The 20,122-nt window shown below is 49.0% G+C and overlaps 1 protein-coding gene across 2 annotated transcripts in view; it reads right to left on the bottom strand.

The window, feature by feature from the left end:
• Nucleotides 1–1,502: 1,502 nt before the first annotated feature.
• The window catches only part of LOC144096837 (uncharacterized), a 29,000-nt gene continuing 10,380 nt past the window's right edge, over nt 1,503–20,122 (bottom strand). For both annotated transcript variants that reach the window (XM_077629697.1, XM_077629698.1), the window contains 3 exons: nt 15,041–15,257; nt 5,902–5,991; nt 1,503–4,098 (listed from right to left, as the gene is read on the bottom strand). In XM_077629697.1, the coding sequence (XP_077485823.1) occupies nt 3,874–4,098; nt 5,902–5,991; nt 15,041–15,257 (532 nt within the window). In that variant the 3' untranslated portion in view covers nt 1,503–3,873. The remainder of the gene's footprint in view (nt 4,099–5,901; nt 5,992–15,040; nt 15,258–20,122) is intronic.

Here is a 20,122-nt window from a genome sequence, read left to right as displayed (position 1 = left end):
ACAGCTCCGTTAAGCACTTTATAGATGTCTTAGCCGTTCTACAGCATCTTGCCGAGCTGTGTTGTCCAACCTGAATCATCAGCACGCAGCCCACTTGAAAATAAGTGAGTGAATAAACTTTATTGCTCTAATAAAGGAGTCTTGCTGCTTGCCCGAAGATTGCCGATGTCTTCCAGGCTGAGCGTGGTTGGCGCCCCTAGTCCAAGGCACCACTGTCCGTGGCCATCGGGCATGCGTGGCTCACTAGGTCTCTTTGGACCTTGAGCTGACTGCTGGTTAGCCGGTCCTCCCAATGCTCCGCATTTGGCTCTTTGTTACATCGGAAAGCTACATTGTGTATGCACTCCCACGTAATATGAAAGAATTAATTTTTTCCTCCAGCCTCTGCCACCGTGCTCTTGGGTCCTCCTTTCCATTAATTCCCAGGATTACTTGTAGCAGCGCAAGCCATTCTGCGTGCGCTAGAAGCGTGATCCTTGCAACTCGATGCAATAAACCGGTCTTTTTCCGGAATTATTAGGCGCCCTCATTTATGAATATTTGCTAGGTTGAATGGTACATACACAGTTCCAGTAATTGGGCAATGGGTTATGTTGCATGTGCCAATTGTCGAAAGCAGGATACAAGTGTTTTAAAGCTGGCTGTTAATGTTTGAAAGCTGGATGCCAGTGTTCGAAATCTAGAAAGCCAATTCGAGGCCTTTACAGGCCCATGTCGCGGAACGAACGCCAGGCCTGCGTTGGCCCCTAGATTGGCCGAACGTTGGCCCAAAACTGGCCTGAAAGTGAGACCAATGTGTCAAAGTGGTAGCGCTTTGCCTAAATGCCAATTTAGGACCGCCGTTCATGCCTAGTTTTGCCAATTTTCGCCCAGTGTTCGCCCATGCTGTTGTCCTGCCTGATTGTTCGTTTTTGCTTAGGGACTGAGATAAATGATTCGAGATACGCGTTTAGAAAGAGACAAGAAATTATACGCTTCATCAGAAGTTTCCGAGCTCTATACGACATCCCAGTTTGTTCCTTGGAGAATAGTTCGAAATTTGATCACAGGACAACTATGCGACATTAAACAGTGCTCAGAAGGTAAACTCATAACTACCAGGAAGAAAGTGGTCCTACCGAGAGAACTTATTCGAACAAACAACCATGGCCGCAGACACGCTTTCTTTTTCGTGCTCCGGTTTTTGGTCTTTAGCGCTCTCCGGAGTCTTGTTTCCTGAGATGGGAGAAGACAGCACTGTGAGGACTTTCCGTCGAGAAGGCACACTAAATGGAACGCAACAGAACTCCGTTGACGATTGGTTTCCTGTTGTTTTTTTGCCCTTCTCACGTACGCACGAATACTGAGACACCGTTTCACACCGCATAGAATTTCGCCTTCATCGAAATTCTTCCGCCGCTGCCGGATTGAGCCCGCGTTTTTCGAGTTAGCAGCCGAGCGCCATAATCACTGAGCCACCGTGGCGGCGATATCTAAAATAAATTTTCAAAAATTGGGTTGCAGCATTACTTTTTATTCTGCGCCGACGGTCTAAGTAACATTACACATATTCCAACACCCAAAGCTTCAAGTAGAACTCCCAAGATCAGTATGTCTTCACCACGACCTACTTCGACGAGGGCGACGTGCTCATCCCACAGCCTCATGTAGCAGCACGTGTTGCTGCAATTATCACGTCATTGCTCCTTAAGGACAGCCCGTGCTGGGAGATGGCGCAGAAAGTTGTGTCCGATTCGGCGGCAGCCACGCAGAACACGAAGACAGGATTAGAGTTCAAGAAGGCAAGTAATGCCAGGGCTTTGTTCAACCCGGCACCACTGCTAGAGAATTTTCTTAATGTCGCCTGGAAAAAGCTTTTGGACCACGCATGTGGCATTACATGGGAAAAAAAGGCAGCGCATGAAAAAGGACGAGACGACAGACACACCGCGCTTGGGTCAGTGCTTCTCATCCTCATATTTCTCGCACTCTCACTCTGTCCACTAAATCACCATCAACTAACTGGTCCCCAGTTTCCCTACTGGGTGTCTTCGAAATTTTATTGAAAAACAGCTTAACGATGCAGCCGGACAATTATGAACACGATGAGGCACGAGTGCTAAACAAAATATATCTAATGACCGAGTGAGATTCAACTGCGGTACCAAGATTTAAGGAACAAAAACGTTTAACCCGCTTTCTTGATTCATATTGTTTTAGTCGCTAGGACATGTTACAATGCGAAACGAACGTTAAAGGCGAAAATTCGAGAAAATGTCAAAGCACTAATCAAGCAGCCCTCGCCGAAGGTCGTGTTTCCGTTCCAAGCACTAATTTTTGTGACTGTAAATTACATGTCCTTGCTTTTCTGAATGAAACGGCGTTTTGTTCACAAAGCCGACTTGCTCCGGGGCGTGCCATCAACGGAATCCGCCACTAAACGCGCTGTGTGCGTACGGTGCAGAAATCAGCCGGCATGGGCAGCGAGTCCTCCTCGATGATGTTGCAAAGGATGGCCAGAGATTCCCCCGCGTTCAGCATACCCCCCGGTTAGGACCGCGAACAAACTCGGTCACCGTGAGCACGAGAAACCGGAGCTTGAGGAAGAAAGGCCGCACCACGGAACGGAGGCCAGCTGGCTCTCTGTCATCCTTTGCTCTCTCGAGACACTGCCTGCGGCCGCAAGCGTGGACGGCTTGCAGCACCGACATCTCGGGTGCATTGTGCACGTTGTCGAGAATGTAGTTCGCGGTGTATAACAGGCAGGATTCGAACGTCTTCGACGCGAGAACGAAGAGGCCATTGTTGTGGAGGACGGCCTTGGCGGACCCGTCCACGCCGTCTTCGCACATCGTCAGGATGTAGTCCAGAAACGGACATACGTCATCGGGCTCCATATAGCGCTCCACGTATGCGACGCACCTGGCTGCCAATTCAGGCACCATGTATTTGACTGCAACGCTGCGGGTGCAGGTCGCCTGGTGAACGCTTTCCACCTGGAGCTGTTCTCTGTAGAAATACCTGCGTCGCAGAGCAGGTGAGCATAATAGGACCCGTTGTCGTCTTACAAAAGCAAAAGTGTAACAGAATCGTCCCACTTTATTCTTATTTGAGTGAGAAGCAGGAAACGCTTCCTGTAGTCTATTGAGATAAAACATAAAGGCAAAGCTCTGGTTGTGGGCAGTAATGGTTTCTGGGCGGCAGGGTACCGTAACCAGCATGCTATGGAATTAGCGTTCAAACAAGCAGGCCGTTCGCCAAAACGTCGTTCCCTTGATTAAATATCGCCAAGGAAAAAGACCTTTCCAATAAGTAATCCTTTAACCAAGTTATGAATGCGACATTTGCTGGTTGGAACATGCATGGATTAGGACACGACAAAAATCTATGGCTGTTAATGGCAGTGTAATGGAGAACGTCATCACGTGACCTTACAACTTTTATTAGGGATGCCTGCGGACGATCACATCAGGGCCGTTAGAGAGAATAACGGAGCAGGCAGCGAGCTTAAGTTTCATAGAATCAGTACGGTAACTGTGGATGAGACCAGAGTGTGGGCCGCACGTCAAGCAGGCTTGGAGGAGTCAGGGTTCAGAGCCGTACTTCGCCTTGTTTGGCGCCTAACGCACAGCACTGAGTCCTGATACTCTTCTCTTTCACGGTATTTGCTATGTTTGGTTTCTTAGCTGGCATTTCAAATTTTGTTTTAGTGATGAAGTGTTAACTTATCGCATTCCCCTCTTTACTTGCATGTTATTTCGATGGCCCCTCTACAGATGTCGTTAGAATAGACTGCAATAGAATCAAGCTTATATTTCTGCATGTAATACGAATTACAGGCCATCAAGTGCTTTTGAGCAAAATTCATAAATGAAGCGTGAGCGAAGGGAGGTTCTACCGTAGCAGCCCTTCAACGCCGTCCGGATGCATGTCCATAATAGTGAGGCGATCTTCTCTGGCGAAGTGCCCAAAAAACATGGCCCTGAAGACGACGTTCTGCAGGGCCAGGATCATGCGATGCGCTTTGAAAGATGCGTGCTGTTCGGGAGCATGTTCCCAGTGGACGACTATTTCCACATCGGCAAGCTCCCGTGTGCCGAGATATCTCCACAGCGAGAACTGCGAAAGAATAAATTAGATTAGTTGGCGGCTGCAAACGAGTTATAAATTGTGTTGTCTAACATACGAAACTGACACAAGGGCTAAGAGGGACGCCGTATAGTGGCGGGCTCTGAATTAATGTAGACCAGACCGCCTGAGGTTCTTACGTGCACTGACACCGCACAGAGCAGGGGCGCCTTGTGCATTTCACTTCCATTCAAAATACGGCCGCCGCGGCCAGGATCAAACCCCCATCTCCATGGCGCAAAACGAAGAGAGACTGATAAAAGCCGCGTGACGACGGCGATAAGAATATAAAAAGAAACAAGATTTGTTTGCAGCAATATATATTTCTTATGAAGAGCCGCCCTTTAAAGCAGCAGTGCTTCCCGATTCACTGCTCACTAAGCATCAATACAACATCAACAATGAAGCAGGTGGTGTCAAAATGCAAACAAAGCACCGAACACGCAGAGTTTTTATGCACGAAACTCAAACGTCAAGGTATGAGTCTCGGCATGAGTTTCAATTACGTCCGAGTCTTCAGGGCACTCTGCAAAAGCAGAATTGAGACCCACAGAAGGAGCTTTTTCAGAGGCTGTTTAAAGCAACCCGTGTCTCACGTGCTCATAGCGCTGTGTGCGGGACTATTCTTTTAGTGTCAGGGTAGGGCTGCCCACGCCAGCCGTGGTCACTGAATGGCTCATGGAGATACATACAGTGCAGTGGTAGATACTACGATGGGATGGATAAATTAATGAAAATTAAGTTCCCCGGCCCGTGTCGCAAAGTATAATGGGCTTTACTATGTAGTAACAGTGTGTTGTGGCTGCCATAAAAAAATAAAAAAATAGTAGGCCTCCACCTGCACCGCTTTCTCACAAAAGCATCAAAGCAATATTAGATGTTAATTAACATGTCTATAAGAGAGGACAATTACCCGCCGCGGTGGCTCAGTGGTTAGGGCGCTCGGCTACAGATACGGAGTTCCCTGGTTCCAACGCGACCGCAGCGGCTGCGTTTTTATGGAGGCAAAACGCTAAGGCGCCTGTGTGCTGTGCGATATCAGTGCACGTTAAAGATCCCCAGGTGGTCGAAATTATTGCGGAGCCCTCCACTAGGGCACCTCTTTCTTCTTTCACTCCTTCCTTTATCCCTTCCCTTAAGGCGCTGTTCAGGTGTCCAACGATATACGAGACAGATGCTGCGCCATTTCCTTTCCCCCAAAACCAATTATTATTAAGGGAGGACAATAGTAATTGTTACACATGTAGGTGAAAATATAAACGAAGAGAAGAAGCTACCCGAGATAAACCACATTTCCGGGTAGCGTGTCCGGGAAGATTCCCTTACTCTGCCTTAGAAAAGATGGGCAAGATGCGATGCAGGGAAAGGAAATTTGTTTATTGGGAACTGGTTGTGAGAGCTGAAGGCTAAAGAGGAGTGGGAACAGCGGGGGAATTCATGGCGATAGAGTCGAGCTCCTATTCAGGCCTCCATAGAGGGTGAGCACCAGTTCTGCCGAATGTGCGATTCTTGACCTCCAAACGTACTTCTGTCGCTATTCGACGTCCTCCGGCATCTCTGACCCTCACACACTCAGAACGTAGGGAGGCAGAATTGTCCTATAGAAGGATACAACTGACTAACGGAGGGACATTGCCCTTGAAGGGGGGCTCTGCAACTGATCTATGGCCCGGATTTGTTGTCTTTACGACCCGATCAACCTCCTTGCACCTTCCGGTGTGTATCTGCTAACAGTCTGTAGTGCTTGAACGCGATGGCGTATCAGCGATTTTGCTCGCGATGCGTCAGGCTTACCTCAGGCACTGTTTCTGTCTGAGTAGAGACAATGACGCTGGTAGAACTGGTCCAGTGCCAGAAGTTGGTGCGTTTGTAGCATCTGTAGCACTGCAATGAAATTGAAGAACAAGGCAGGAGTTGGACACGAGCCACGATTTGCAAGCAATTTCTTAGTAGTGCGATGGGGGCCCTAGCTAGCAAGGCTAACGCATGTTCATGAAAAAAAAAGAAATGGAAAAAGTACATCGAGAATATTAGCAAATATACAAAACAAGTACATTCCACAAATGACACCCTTACATCTGCAAAGCAGTGCTGTCCAGTCGTGAAGAGCCCTGTAATGAGCGCGCGCGCTATATATGGTCTGCCGGTCCACCATCAACCTGGCCATGATGGCTACTAGATGGCGGCATCAGGCAAGATCCACCCACTACTCTTAGCCAGAACCGAATAAGGCGAACTAATTAGCATTAACATGCGAAAAACTGTAATTAGCATAAACGCAACTGATTCATTTTAGAAATTATCCAGCGTTGCGAGCAGCTGCAGCACGAAAAAGAAACCATATGGCTACTTGCTTTCGGCATTTATTGGGCATGCCCAAATAAAGAAAGCGGCTATATATTACCAGAAGCTGGCAGTACCCCCTGAAAAACATAATGTCGGCAATGCCGTCTAATTGGTTCGCTGTGATCACGTGACAAACGCAGCCGCCCTCGAGAAGGATTCTTTTTTTTTAATACATGCCAAAAGTAGGACCCTCGACCACATAATTTTGGAGTGCCCATATTCTCCCGGAGCGGGCAAAATTATTGATAGTAGATAAGCCTGGGAGGCTATGCTAAGAAGCCCGGACCCTGAGCTCCAGCGCACCACCATCTATCCTGCGGAAGAGGCCGCTACCAGTCAAGGACTGCTAACCAGTCTCTAACCGCGGACGCGCAACTCCCCGTCTCGCAGTGCTGCGTGCCGGTGGCGGGGAGAAACGTTTTTTCTGATGGAAATAAAAGTTATTCAATCAATCAATCTCTGCTCTCGAGACGTCCTGGTGTCACCGCATGAAGCGCTGTAAAGAAAAAGCGAGCGATTTTTCTGTATTCTATTTTTCAGAGTGGCAATCAGTGTGATTCTTCATTGCGATTAGTGTTGTAACTGTGCGCCACTGCGGCTGCTCGATGGCCTAATCATAAATTATCACACTTTATCCAGTTCATGAAAACTTAACTCACTGAATTTATTTAGAGTAAGTAGAAAGCATCAATAGCCAACAACTGCACATCTCCCGGAGCGTTCTAGCAGTCAGCGGAGCTAGCTGCTCGTCGTTCGGCGTCCGGAGTACAGCTGAACTCTCCCCACGCCGTCCTAAGCCCCTTCCAACCCCGGCACCTAAAGCTCAATTTCTGCCCCCATTAATATACACCTTTAGCATACCGTACTACCGCTACCCTGACCGGAGTACCGGGAGCCCACGCGCCGTCACTGCGCATGTGCAGATAGCCTAGAGGCCGCCAGATGGCACCAGGTACTCGCCAGCTGCAAGGCAGTGGGCAACTGCAAGGCATCTAATGCATTGGGGTTTAAGGACAGTGAAGGGAAAGTAGATTTTAAGCGGGTAGAAGTAACCAAGCGAAGGTTATCTGAGTGGCTAAAATCGAGACCAGAGTAAAATTTCATAAGCCATGGCTAGGTGGCTTGAGCCACCACCCAATTTGAATTGTTCAGCCCTTCCATCCGTCCGTCCGTCCATCCGTCCATCCATCCGTCCATCAATCCATCCATCCATCCGTCCATCCGTCCGTCTGTCCGTCCGTCCATCCATTCATCCATCCGTCCGTCCATCCGTCCATCCATCCATCCATCCATCCATCCATCCATCCATCCATCCATCCATCCATCCATCCATCCATCCATCCATCCATCCATCCGTCCGTCCGTCCGTCCGTCCGTCCGTCCGTCCGTCCATCCAACCATCCATCCATCCACTGTATGCGCTACAGTGGCTAGCTGCGCGCTAGCCTTCCGCATCGGGACCAATCAACGCATACTTGTTGTCGATGGGCGGGATTCCGGTACTCCGGTCACGGTAACACGGTACACGGTATGCTAAAGGTGTCTAATGTGTCATCACTGCATTCTTCGGGCCGACTTGCGCGATACGCCACGACAAAAGCCCCACCTAGCGGTCAGCGACTCCCGTACTGCATACTAAGCCTTCCAGGTATAACCGAAATTCACTTCCATTCATGAATACAGCTTAACGACAATCCTTACCACACCACCAGCCTTTTCAAATACTCGATCTTTGTGGGCACTATCAGGCATTGGAATGACGCCATGCTCCACACAATGGTGTTGGGCTCCGAGGGCGTGTGTTCTTTTTTTGTTGGATTGACATTGTGTTGAAGTGGGTTGTGCCACTATGGGTTCCGGGCAGACAGCAAAAGTGGCCGCGTGCAAGGCGAGCCGGTGCGCGTACACGATCGAACGTTGAGCTCGGCTTCGAGACAGTTGAGGCAGTGTGTGGCTAGGTGGCGGGACGTCCTTAGGAGCTTGGCGTTTCCCCAAGGCCAGCTAGCCTGCACTGGCCGGGCATTGAGGTCAGGGGTCTGGCTGCCCGCGCAACACCACGCTACCCTGCCCGCTGGCTCCAGCCTCCCGGTAGCCAGGCGGCCTGCCGACTCACTGTAGCCTGTTGGTACCACCCTTCGGGTATCCGGGACATGACCGTGAACCGGTTGCTTGCGGACAGCTAACCCGGTGACCGGGCGGTACCTGCTCTGCCGTGTGCTTCGGCGACGACAAAGGCTGTCGCACCGCAATTCACAGTAGGACGCCGGTGTTCATTTTGTCATCTCTAGGTTGCATGTACCAGGGTTGTATGTGTGCCTGTTAATGTGCAAGCGGGCGAGCTATGCCTTCGTCCTCGTCTCTCAAGAAAACAGTGTCGTGATGCTGAATGCCGCACAGAGCTCCTGAACGAACCTGGGCACATTATTTAGAATATAGACATGTTCCAATTTTTTTTTGTATTTTCATTGGCATGTAGAGGAGGAAGAGGGAGGGAAGGACTTCAATGGAACAGGAGAGGTCTGGCTGGTTGTCAGCCTGGCATGCTACTCCAAGGCCATGTAGAGGTATCCATGCGCAACGAGTGGGATTATCTGCTTACTCGTATATTTGTCCAGTAAAACAAGCTGTTCGGCACAAAACTGGCTATCTGCATTTTTACTTTTCCAGAAAAAAAAAAATCCTATATCGCGCCCCGTTCGTTGCCTTTCGCTGCTTCCAGGTGTTTTTTTTTTTAATTCCATGTCAGATAGCGCTTATTTTCTGTATTGCACTAACATTCCTTATGTGTTTTTTATTCTTATTTTTCCACCCTCCTTAGCCATTGGGCTGCAGTATTGATTAAAAAATAGATATTATAATATAAGTAGATAAATAGTATGACGGAAGACAGGGCGACAAAATTCACAGACAGAAGACAGAGTTCGTAGGTCACTTCCGTGAAACGGCACAAAACTCTAAGGTCCGAAGTAACAGCACATCAGTTTTTCAGACAAGCCTGGGAGATGTAGCGGGGTCCACATCCAAATTTGGTCGCCGGGATGGTATGTTACATGCCGATGACGGAGGTTGTAGCGGCGCGCATCCGTGCCCTGCTGCCGCTGAATGTGAATACGGGCCAGTTTACGTGCTTCTTCGGCGCGCTGAGCGAACTGCTCGGCGTCTGGCATGAGCGGGTGGTTATCAGTGCAGCACGGAAGCATGGCATCCAGCATCGTCTGAACGTCACGTGCGTAGACCAGACGAAATGATGTAAAGCGGGTCGTCTCTTGGGTGGCCGTGTTGTAGGCGTACGTGACGTACGGGAGAATCTCGTCCCAGGTTTTGTGCTGCGAGTCTATGCACATTGCGATCATGTCGGAGATTGTTCTGCTAAGTCCCTCTGTGAGACCGTTCGTCTGTGGGTGATAGGCAGTGGTTTTGCGATGACTGGTGTGACTGAGCTCAAACACGTCCCGCATGAGCTGCACCGTAAACGCCATGCTTCGATCGGTCAGTGATTATTTAGGACGGTGCACCATGACGCAACACGATTTGCTGCATAAAAACTGGGCGATCTCACATGACGTGCCACGCGGCACCGCCTTAGTTTTCGCATACCTTGTTAAGTGGTCAGTCGCGACTATAATCTATTTGTGACCGGCCTATCACAAAGGAAATGGGCCCCGCAGATCGATGCCGACTTGATCAAACTGTCGACGTACGTCAGCAGCTCGGCCCTCTAGATAATCAATGACAGGTCGAAGGTCTGGGTCAGCTCGCTGTCGGGTCTTAAGTCGAAGTCACTGACAACTCCAAGAAAACAACTCTCGTCCTCCATGCTCTCATCGGGTGTGCGCAGAAGTGCGTAAGCGTCTGCGTCCGTCTCGCCAGATTTGAGCTCAATAGTGCTGTCGAATTCATGCAGACGGAGGCTCCATCGGGCTAGGCGCCCCGATGGCTCGCGAAGATTGGCCAGTCAGCACAAAGAATGGTGGTCGGTAACCACTTTGAGTGGACGGCCGTAGAGGTAAGGACGAAATTTGATGGCTGCCCACACAACCGCGAGGCATTCCTTTTTCGTAGTATAAAAGGTTGTTTCAGCGCGAGAGAGCATGCGGCTTGCCGATACTGACACCTTGGACTCTACGAGTTTCCCGTCTACATGATCTGCTCACCTCCCCCCCCCCCCATTTAGTCACCGACCCGCGAGATAGAGGACTACGTGCCCCAGCAGCGCATGGCGACAATTTCCAGGCGGTAGTCCTGATCTCCGTCTCCACGCCGACCTTCGACGAAGCCCCAAAGCTCCTCCCGGATGGCGCAGCGACGGCCGCCAAGCCCCCGCCGGGAAAACTAAAGTCAGCGATCTCCACGGGCGAGGCCCCTGGCAGTCGATGCGAACAATACCCCACGAAAGCGCGAACAGCGACCGACCGTGACTTAAAGGCGTCGAAGGCAGATACTGAACTCGAAAATGGATTCTCGCTGGATACACCCGCGCTCCTCGACGGCTATAAGATTAGCGCTTTGGTGGACACTGGCGCTGATTTCTTGATTTGAAGCAGAAAACTAGTGGCGCTTCTTAAAAAGGCAATGACGCCGTGGTCTGGCACGCATATCCGAACGATTGGCGGACATGTCGCAACTCCGCTTGGCCTGTGCACGGCAAGGGTCCAAATTCGCAGCTCTACATTTCTCGTCAGCTGCCCAGTTCTACCAGACTGCTCCGGTGACTGTATCCTTGGCGTTGATTTTCTCCGGGATTATACAGCTATTACTGACCTCCGAAAGCGCACTGTCCCATTTTCGACCGAGAAAGCAGATCTTTACATAGAGGACAGTCAACGTCGCGCCGCCTTTCACATTTCCGCCGACAGTGTTTGGATTTCGCCACGTTCCAGTGTTTTTATGAGTGTTTACTGCGATGGAGAACGTCACGGCAAAGCTGTCGCCGAAGGCAACCGGTCCCTTTTGCTCACCCACGGCATCTGCTCAGCGCGAAGCCTCATCCATCTCCGCGACGGCTGGCCTGAGCTCCTTGTGGCTAACGTCACTGACGAACCCTGGCATCTTTTTCGTGCTACTGCGATCGCATTCGCTGACCCCTTGCCGGAGATTTCTGAATGTTTTGCGTTTGAAGCTGTTGAACCTGTGCGCCCGTCCTTTGACGGCCTTGATATCACGCCGCACCTCTCGGCGACTCGGCAGCGAGGACTCCGTGCCCTCCTACTCGTTGAAAGTGCGGCAAACGGCTCTTCTGAAGCACCGCATCATTACGCCCGACGATGCCAGCCCTATCCGCCAGCAGCCGTATCGTATCTAATCGATGAAACGTGACGTGATCCAAAGGCAGGTGAAGGAGATGCTTTCTGGTGGAATCATTAAACTTTCAAGCAACCCGTGGTCGTCACCTGCCATGCTGGTGAAGAAAAAGGATGGGACCTTCCGATTCTGTGTTGGTTAACGAAAGCTGAACAACATCACTAAAAAAGACATCTATACCGCTGCCCCGTATCGACTACTCGCTCGAGAGACTTCATCGCGTCCAGTACTTCTCCTCAATTTACTTAAAGAGCGGGTACTGGCAGATAGAGGTCGACGAGCGGGACCCCGAAAAAACGTATTTAGTTAACCCCGACGGGCTGTACGAATTTAAAGTACTGCCTTTTGGGCTCTGTTCAGCGCCGGCAACTTCCCGGCGCATGATGGATACAGTTCTCGCTGGATACAAATGGCAAACTTGTTTGGTTTATCTCGATGATGTCGTGTTTGCCGAAACCTTTGCCGAACGCCTTGAATGCCTGCGCACTTGATTAGATGCCCTTTGGTCGGCCGACTTAACGCTCAAGCCCGAGAAGTTCCACATTTAATACAAAGAGTTGAAGCTTCTTGGTAATCTTGTGAGTGCCAATGGTGTTAAGCCCTACCCCGAGAACACTGCGGCTGTCGCTGATTTTCCCGTTCCTACAACCAAGAAAAGTGTCCAACGCTTTCTGGGTCCATGTGCATACTACCGCCGCTTCATAGCCGACTTATCCAAGATTGCCGCACCCCTGTACCGCGTCACGCGCGTTGGTACACAGTTCGTGTGGGCCGCCGAGCCACAGAGGGCTTTTGCCGAGCTGCGCAAACGAGTGCAAACAACCCCTGTTCTTGCGCACTTTAATGAAGTGGCTGACACCGAAGTCATCACCGGCACCAGGAACATCGGCCTCGGCGCCGCACTCGTCCAACACCAGGTGGAATTAGATAGTATAAATAGATAAGATAGGCAAAGGGACAGAGACCGCAAAATTTGTTTTCAACGCCCAGAGCGGTTATCACGCCCTATTTTCAGGATTCCTCACCCAGCATTCCCCGAACATGCTGGATTAAGAATGGCAGAAAAATTTGCCGAAGTTGTCTTGTTGGTAGTGCGAGCCATCTTTCTCAAAAAGCAACGTTCAAGTTTTATGGAAGGTAGTGTAAGGTTCGAGGGCTGAAACCTGGCTTACACCGTCTCTCGCAAACTCTAAATAAGGAATGCAGTCGAGCTCCCACGCACTTGAGCAGAATATTAGAAAAAATAAAACAAAATAAACGATTTCAGGTATACAGCATTAAAAATGTTTAAGGTCATTCAAAATTAGCTCTGCCTACAAATAAACCTGCGATATCAATACTAACATTTCCAAATAACCCAGAACATGACAAACAATGACTAAGAGAAAAAATTGGAGAGGACACTTACGTTCCGTCTTAACGATATGATACGATAGTGTTAATGAGTTAATGCAAATATATGCGGAATTGGTCATCCTAGACCTTACATTCAAAGATCCCTGTGAGTGCTCACAAAACACCTTCTTCATTGGTGCAGCGGTTAAGCGATGCGCCACTGTCGGGCGATGGCAGACGCTGCCAACGGTGGGGCTTGTGACACCCAAGTTGCTCTTTTCGAGCAATCTATCGCAATCAATCGTTAATTTACCATCCACCTGCCACGTAGGTCAGTTTGCCCACAATCCGGTGGGCAGACTGTGTAGATGGCCAACATAGGTTGCTTCATAGGGGGTTGGCCACATGGACCACCTTACGCTACCCCATTTTTCGCTCACAACGACGCCGCCGCCAACACCGGACTTCTGCGTAACGGTGTCTTTAACGCTATTGTGTTAAAAAAATAGATAATTGCACACGCGTAAAAAATAACTCGTTGTAACTAACTAAGTCATCGCTTGTCGCAATAACTTAGAACACTTCATATTTAGAGCGAACAGCATATGGTTTATAAGCAGCTACGCTTGTAGCGCGATTGTGTCAGAGGGGTTCCGTTCGGCGGAGAACCCCTTGACGTAGTTGGCGGTGGTGTGTCGAGAAAATCGGGATTGCTCAAAAAGTTTCTGATGTTACATAGAGCTGCGGAATTGAAAAGTGTTTAAAACACCAGATAAATTGTGAGCATAGCTTCGCAGCATGACTCAATCGTCACTTAAACATAGAAGATTGTAATTTAATTGCCCTGAAAAGAAAATTGAGGTAACTAGAAGGGAATCTAACCTGTGACCTCAAGCTGAGTGTCAGACACGCTATCCGTATGCATGTTTGCATACCTCGATGCATGTTTGTTTGACTTGGTTAAACAGAGGCGTTGCCTGCCTTATCCGACAGTGGGTTTGTCTGCGAAGTAATATGCATAGTTCCCCGGCTCACTCAAGGGTGACATTAACGCTATTACGTCATACCTTAAAGGCAGAGCTATACAGTCCCTCGGAATATAGGAAGTTGAGGTCGGCGATGAGACTGCGCCTGTCATGGCAGCTTGTTTCCTCCGAATTTTTTTGTACCCAAGGTGGGGTCAAAGAATTATTTACCGAGAATTTCACCCTAAATAAGCTCTCCAACTGTCCTCGATCAGTGTTTCGCGAAACAACCGCAGTGCGCGCTGCTTCTGCTTCTGCAAAGGCCTTCAACCTGCAGTGGAAAGCAGCGGGGTTAATTTAATAAATGCATTGGGGTGTAAGGACAGTGAAGGAAAAATTTTAGGCGGGTAGAAGCGACCAAGTGAAGGTTATCTGACTGGTGGCTAAAATCAAAACAAGAGTAAAATTTCACAAGTGATGGCTAGGTGGTTTGAACCACAACACGATTTAAAGGGTTCACCCTAATCCATCCATTCTAGCTCATTCTTCTGGATTCTCTTCCTTTCTGCTCTCTCCCTTTGTATCCCTCCCCTCTTGGTTTTTCCCGGCGCGACCGCTAGGAGAGGGAATTTACAGACCGCTAACATCGAATTAAAGAAATATAAAGAAATAAAGCCCAACATTACGGCAACTGCCACCTCCCCGCTTGAAAGGGGACGCTCCTATCTTCCATCTATCCATCCGCTAGGGTGCCGGATGTCCGCTCGCCTCCGCGATTGCCCATCGAGGCACCCAAGTGCGCGCGTGGCCTTCGTCGCGGTATTACGATCCTGCCGGCCATACGGCTGCTGCAGGAAAATAAAGGCCGATCCCGACCTCCCCGGACTTTAGGCACGCTTGACAGAACATCTTCAACCGGCCCCGGCATTAGGCGGTTCGTCAATGTCCTTCAGCGTCGGGCCGTTGTTATCGGAGAGCGTACTCACCACTTTGTACTCCGTCAGTATATTGAGGAACGTGATGAAGAGTTCCTTGAGGTTAAACGACGTGTACTGCGTGCTTATCGGTGCGGTGGCCGCCTCGCTGATGTGGGAGTAAGTGAAGCCGTCCATGTACATCTTCAACAGCACCATGGCCTGCACCGTCGCTGCTGGGCTCAAGGACACGACTGCACTTTGCCGTTGCCCAACCCATAATTTGATCCTGCAGAGAAGAGTAAAGCCCGATGAGCTCATCGTGCTATCTGACGCAGCCACAGAATGCCGGCATATGGTCGGCCGATTGGCTCAATACACCCTCATATAGGAAGACGAGGATTTTTAAAACCGTCGTCTGCAGAAGCCCGCGATGCGTTTTCGAGACATTTATCGCCGCGCCACGCGAGTTAAGTGTTCCAAACTTTGCAGAACGAGCTACATGAGACTTTATTAAAAGAATTTAATTTTCGCAGACACGTCCTGACTAAAGGCGTCTAAATCAGTTGCGGTGCGCGGCAAGACGGCACACATAGGAAAGGACACAACGTGAAGGTCCGCGCGAAGGAGAAATCTGGTTGATTATCATTAAACATGGGGGTTCTTGATAGGTGATCATTAAATACATCGCATTCTTCGCGCGCTCGTTTGCGTCGTGTCCTTTCGTTCCCTGTGCCCGTCTTGTCCACGCGGTGTTTACTGACAACCTACTACGAAACCTATCCAATACGCTACTATACATAGATGTTCACCGATCTACCCTACACGATACGCTACGATGCATAGATGTTCACCAACCTAGCCTAGAATTTCGCCCCCATCGAAATTCGACGGCAGCGGCCGGGATCGAACCCGCATCTTTCGGGTTAGCAGCCGAACGCCATAACCACTGAGCCACCGCGGCAGCTGCAGACTTCTGTCTGCACAGTCTATAGACTGTCTATAGAAAATCTTTAAGAATAGACAATAGGCAATACAATTCCTATGACATTTTATTCACAATCTATAGATTTATAATCATGCACGTTTGGTACACATTTGTTATATAACGTCTATAGACTATGAATAGACAAAATAAATATCAACAGTAAGGCAATATAGTCTATAAGATGTATGCAGACTCCCTATAGACCATTTTTATAAAGGCGCAGCACCTAATTTAAAGATCCACCACCACAGGAGCAGCTAGGAGGCTGCGACGGTATGGATATCGCTGACGGAGAGGGCAAGCATATCAGGAGGATTTATTGTGCCACATTTTTTGGTGACGTAGTCAAATAAACAAATTAATAAACTACTTTATGGCCACGAGGGGGATACCAATTCGCGATAGCGCGAACAGATCAGCTTTGCTGGTCGCTGCATTAGATCACTACGCCCCTACCGCTCCTTTGTTTTTAATTCCCTTTATTGCCAACTGCATCATACAATATGTTGTGCTCGCGCTTCCTTCCTGCTGTTGAGTTCGGCGAATTTGGACATGGGGACGATTCCCTGAGGACCCCCGCGAGGGTGGGTGAGCCCTCTGGGGGAGACGGGCTGCAGGAATGCCGGAAGCAGCGACGATAATAGCGTCCCCGCGTGTTCGAAAAGGATTGCCGGAAGCAGCGATGACCACGGCGTCCCCACGTAATCGTTCCGGTCATCAGGCGACGAAGTACAGGATCAGCATTGCCCTCTTCAGTCACGCTGGGGTTTAACAATTGCCCGAGTGCCGCGCCTTCGACAGAGGTTCCGCGTTCCGGTCATCAATACAAGATCTTTCAACCCCTGCTGGGAGACAGTCTGCATTCCTGTGTCACGCAGGCGCCTTCTGGGTCCCCATGGGCGCGGTCCGGACACACATGCGCACCCGCCTGGAGGCCGCGGCGACGACAACGTGACCGGGTCCTGTTCCCTTTCCCTCGACCGAGCTGCGAGAGAACATCAGGACCGCCCTGCCGTGGGTGGTACCATCAGTGCCATCGTGTGATTGGACATCATTCTTCGAACTATATTCCCCAGCTAGGGATCTGGGGAATATGAAGAGTATTTAAGGAGCTGCTGGTTTGGTACCAGAGGAGAACCCCCTCTTGACAGATACCCAAGACTCCCGACTGCTAAGAAGTTCTCATTACTGAGAGGCACTCACAGTTGCCCTTACTTGTACATTATGTAAATAGTCCTTGTATAAAGTTTTTCAAAGTGTTCTTCCTTCGATCGTCCTCGTCTCTTCTGCGGCCCAGTCAGGCTACCTGGATGCCAACAACTGGCGGCAGCGGTGGGATGCTGCTACCTGAATACCAACAATGTACACAAGAAGCCAGAGCCAACCAGTGACTGACGTAGGAAAACTAAAATTCTCTAATGGTGTTTAAGGTTTCAATGTACGGAAGGCAGTAAGGGGCCGGACCCTGAAGTCTGAATATTTTATGATATCTTGCAACTGTTGTTTTAATACTCTCTAACTAGCCGTACGTCAAGGTCTGCGTGACGCACCGCCATCCTGCTCCTTCATATACTCATCATCATCACCATCATCATCATCATCATCCGCCTGACTATGCCGTGTTGCATTCGGGCGTCCGCCCATCTGTATTAGCGGCATCGTCGGCACGGCTCACCTGTTGGAAACCAACACTACGCTGCTTCGGGATGGTTCCGAGCCACGCTATAAGGATCGCTCCGGTCCCGATCCGAGTACCCGAGAGCATCGCCCGGGTGGATTCCGGGAACCAAGTAAGTAAAGGGGAGGCGCCGCCGCAGCGATACAACGGCAACTGTTTTCAAAAATGCCCGTGACTAAGCTGAGGGAACTAATGTGACCTCATTCCCGGTAGAAGACATTCAGCGTGGGGATACAACAGCAAGCTTGAGGTCGTCGTCCTCTAATCTTCGCAGGCATGGCAAATGATGAAGCGACTCCTTCCCGCTTCCCGACCCGGCCGTGCGACCTTGCCCGGGGCGTCGGCTGACATCTAAAAAGAGGTGTCGGCGGTGCTTGGGATCTTTCAAATAGCTACGAGATCATCCCCTTCGCATTCGGAGTGAACCCCAAGTCATCCTCCTCTCTCCCTGGCTCGACACGTGACGAGGTCGTGTCCCTGTGTGTGGTGGTGCGTGTTTTTGCGCGATAATGTAAGTCTTAGGCCACTCCCACCCTGGCGGAGACGTCCTCAACTTGGGGAATCTAGGGACGGAGAACCGTATAAAAACTGGACGGTGAGTGCGCTGAATCATGCTTCCTTTTAATGCTCCTTCTGGATGCTTCATTTTGGGATCTATGCTCCATTTTGGGATCCTCCTTTATGATCCTACCTTAAGATCCTCTCTTCGGAGAGAAGTTCCTTTTGATCTCTATCCATGTAAATAATGTAAATAAACCCACTTGTTACCTTCCTCCCCTCATCCAACTCCTTTAACTCGTCGGCAGTCCTGTCCAGGTGGTGGTGGCGGTGTTCGGAGCAAGCGTCGTTCCTGACCTGTGGTCCCACCAGAGTGCCAAACCGAGCGCTTCCCCCCCATCCCCAACAGCCCACTGCAGGGCAAAGGCCTCTCCCAAAGCCATGACAAGATCGTAAGGCCCACCAATCTCGTTTTCAATCTGCAGGTATCTAATGCCACAGGGCTGAAACAAAATCTTTCTTAAAAGTCCTTTGGACAACGTCACAGAAAAAAAAAACTGCATTCCAGCCGACAAAGAAAACATGCTCAATCCTTTCATCCTTTTTACGCAGAAATACTCCCCAAAGCACAAATAATTCGTTCTCCTGCAGCCACGCTTTTATGGGAGAACAGCCGCTGTGTAACCTCAGAAGTAAAGACGCTTATCCAGAGCCTCAAAAAAAGTCGCAGTAAAGATGCAGATGGCATCGAATTCAGACCAGTTAAACATGTAGTGGATCTTATTGCACCTCTATTAGCTCATATTTTCAACACTGCATTGTCAACAGGCGTTTTTCCCCACAGCATGAAGGTCGCAAAGAGACAGTTATACACAAGGGAGGAGATAGGAACAATATGAGTAATTATCATCCAGCCTCTATACTGCCAATTTTTTCTAAAGGTCTTGAAAAGGTAAATATGGTTCGAGTGGATAGTTTCGCAAATATAATTTAATAACAGATAGTCAGCATGGTTTCAGACAAAATCGCTCTACAGAAACCGCCTTACTAATTCAGAAAGACATAATAATAGATAACTTTGAAAAAAATTAATGACGCTTGGTATTCACCTTGACATCAGTAAAGCTTTTGACCGCGTTAACCACGACTTATTGCTCACAAAATTAGAAAGATATGGTATCCGAGGACTATAGCTCCAGCTTCTAAAATCTTACCTTCACTCACGAACCCAATTTGTAGCAATAAACGAACATAAATCAAGCCATCAACAAATAAAAACTGGCTTTCCACAAGGCAGTATCCAAGGTTTCACATTGCTTTTGTACTATGTAAATGATGTTGTTCAAAACAATCCCCAGATGTCAATTTGTAATCTACGCCGATGACTGTACAGTGTACGTTGCCGGTCGAGATTTATCATGTATGCTTCGCAAAGCAAGCTCCGTTTGCAATACGCTTCAAGAATAGTCGCAAAGAAACAAACTGCTTATCAACGAAGCAAAAACAAAATACGACCTTTTCAGGGCTCGAGGGACTTCCGTCAAGATGACAAATACTACCAGATTAGGACCATTTAGTATATCGTGCGATGAAAGTGTAAAAACACTTGGGTTGACTTTCTCAGACGACATGTCTTGGAACGAACATGTCAAGATTCTTTGCGGGAAAGTGCAAAAAGCTGCCAGTATTTTAAATAGCTGCCGTCTCTCGTTTCCAACTGGTGTAAAAAAAACTTCTTTATAATTCACTAATCTATTCGCAGTTTGATTGTTGCTCACTGATTTGGGGGAACACGACATTAAAGAATATACATAGCTTAATTCTATTGCAGAAGAAAGCAATACGAGCAATTGAGTATGTTCCTTACTTGGAACACACTCAACCACTTTTCCTCAAAAACAATATATTTAAAACTACTGACATATATAGCTTCATGTTAATTATATGCTACAAGCGAGTAATTAAGGGGAAACTTGAGACATTCCTAACA

Source organism: Amblyomma americanum, chromosome 1 (genome assembly GCF_052857255.1).
Source record: "Amblyomma americanum isolate KBUSLIRL-KWMA chromosome 1, ASM5285725v1, whole genome shotgun sequence".
Classification (NCBI taxonomy): Eukaryota; Metazoa; Arthropoda; class Arachnida; order Ixodida; family Ixodidae; genus Amblyomma; species Amblyomma americanum.
This window is presented reverse-complemented; position numbering and strand designations above follow the sequence as displayed.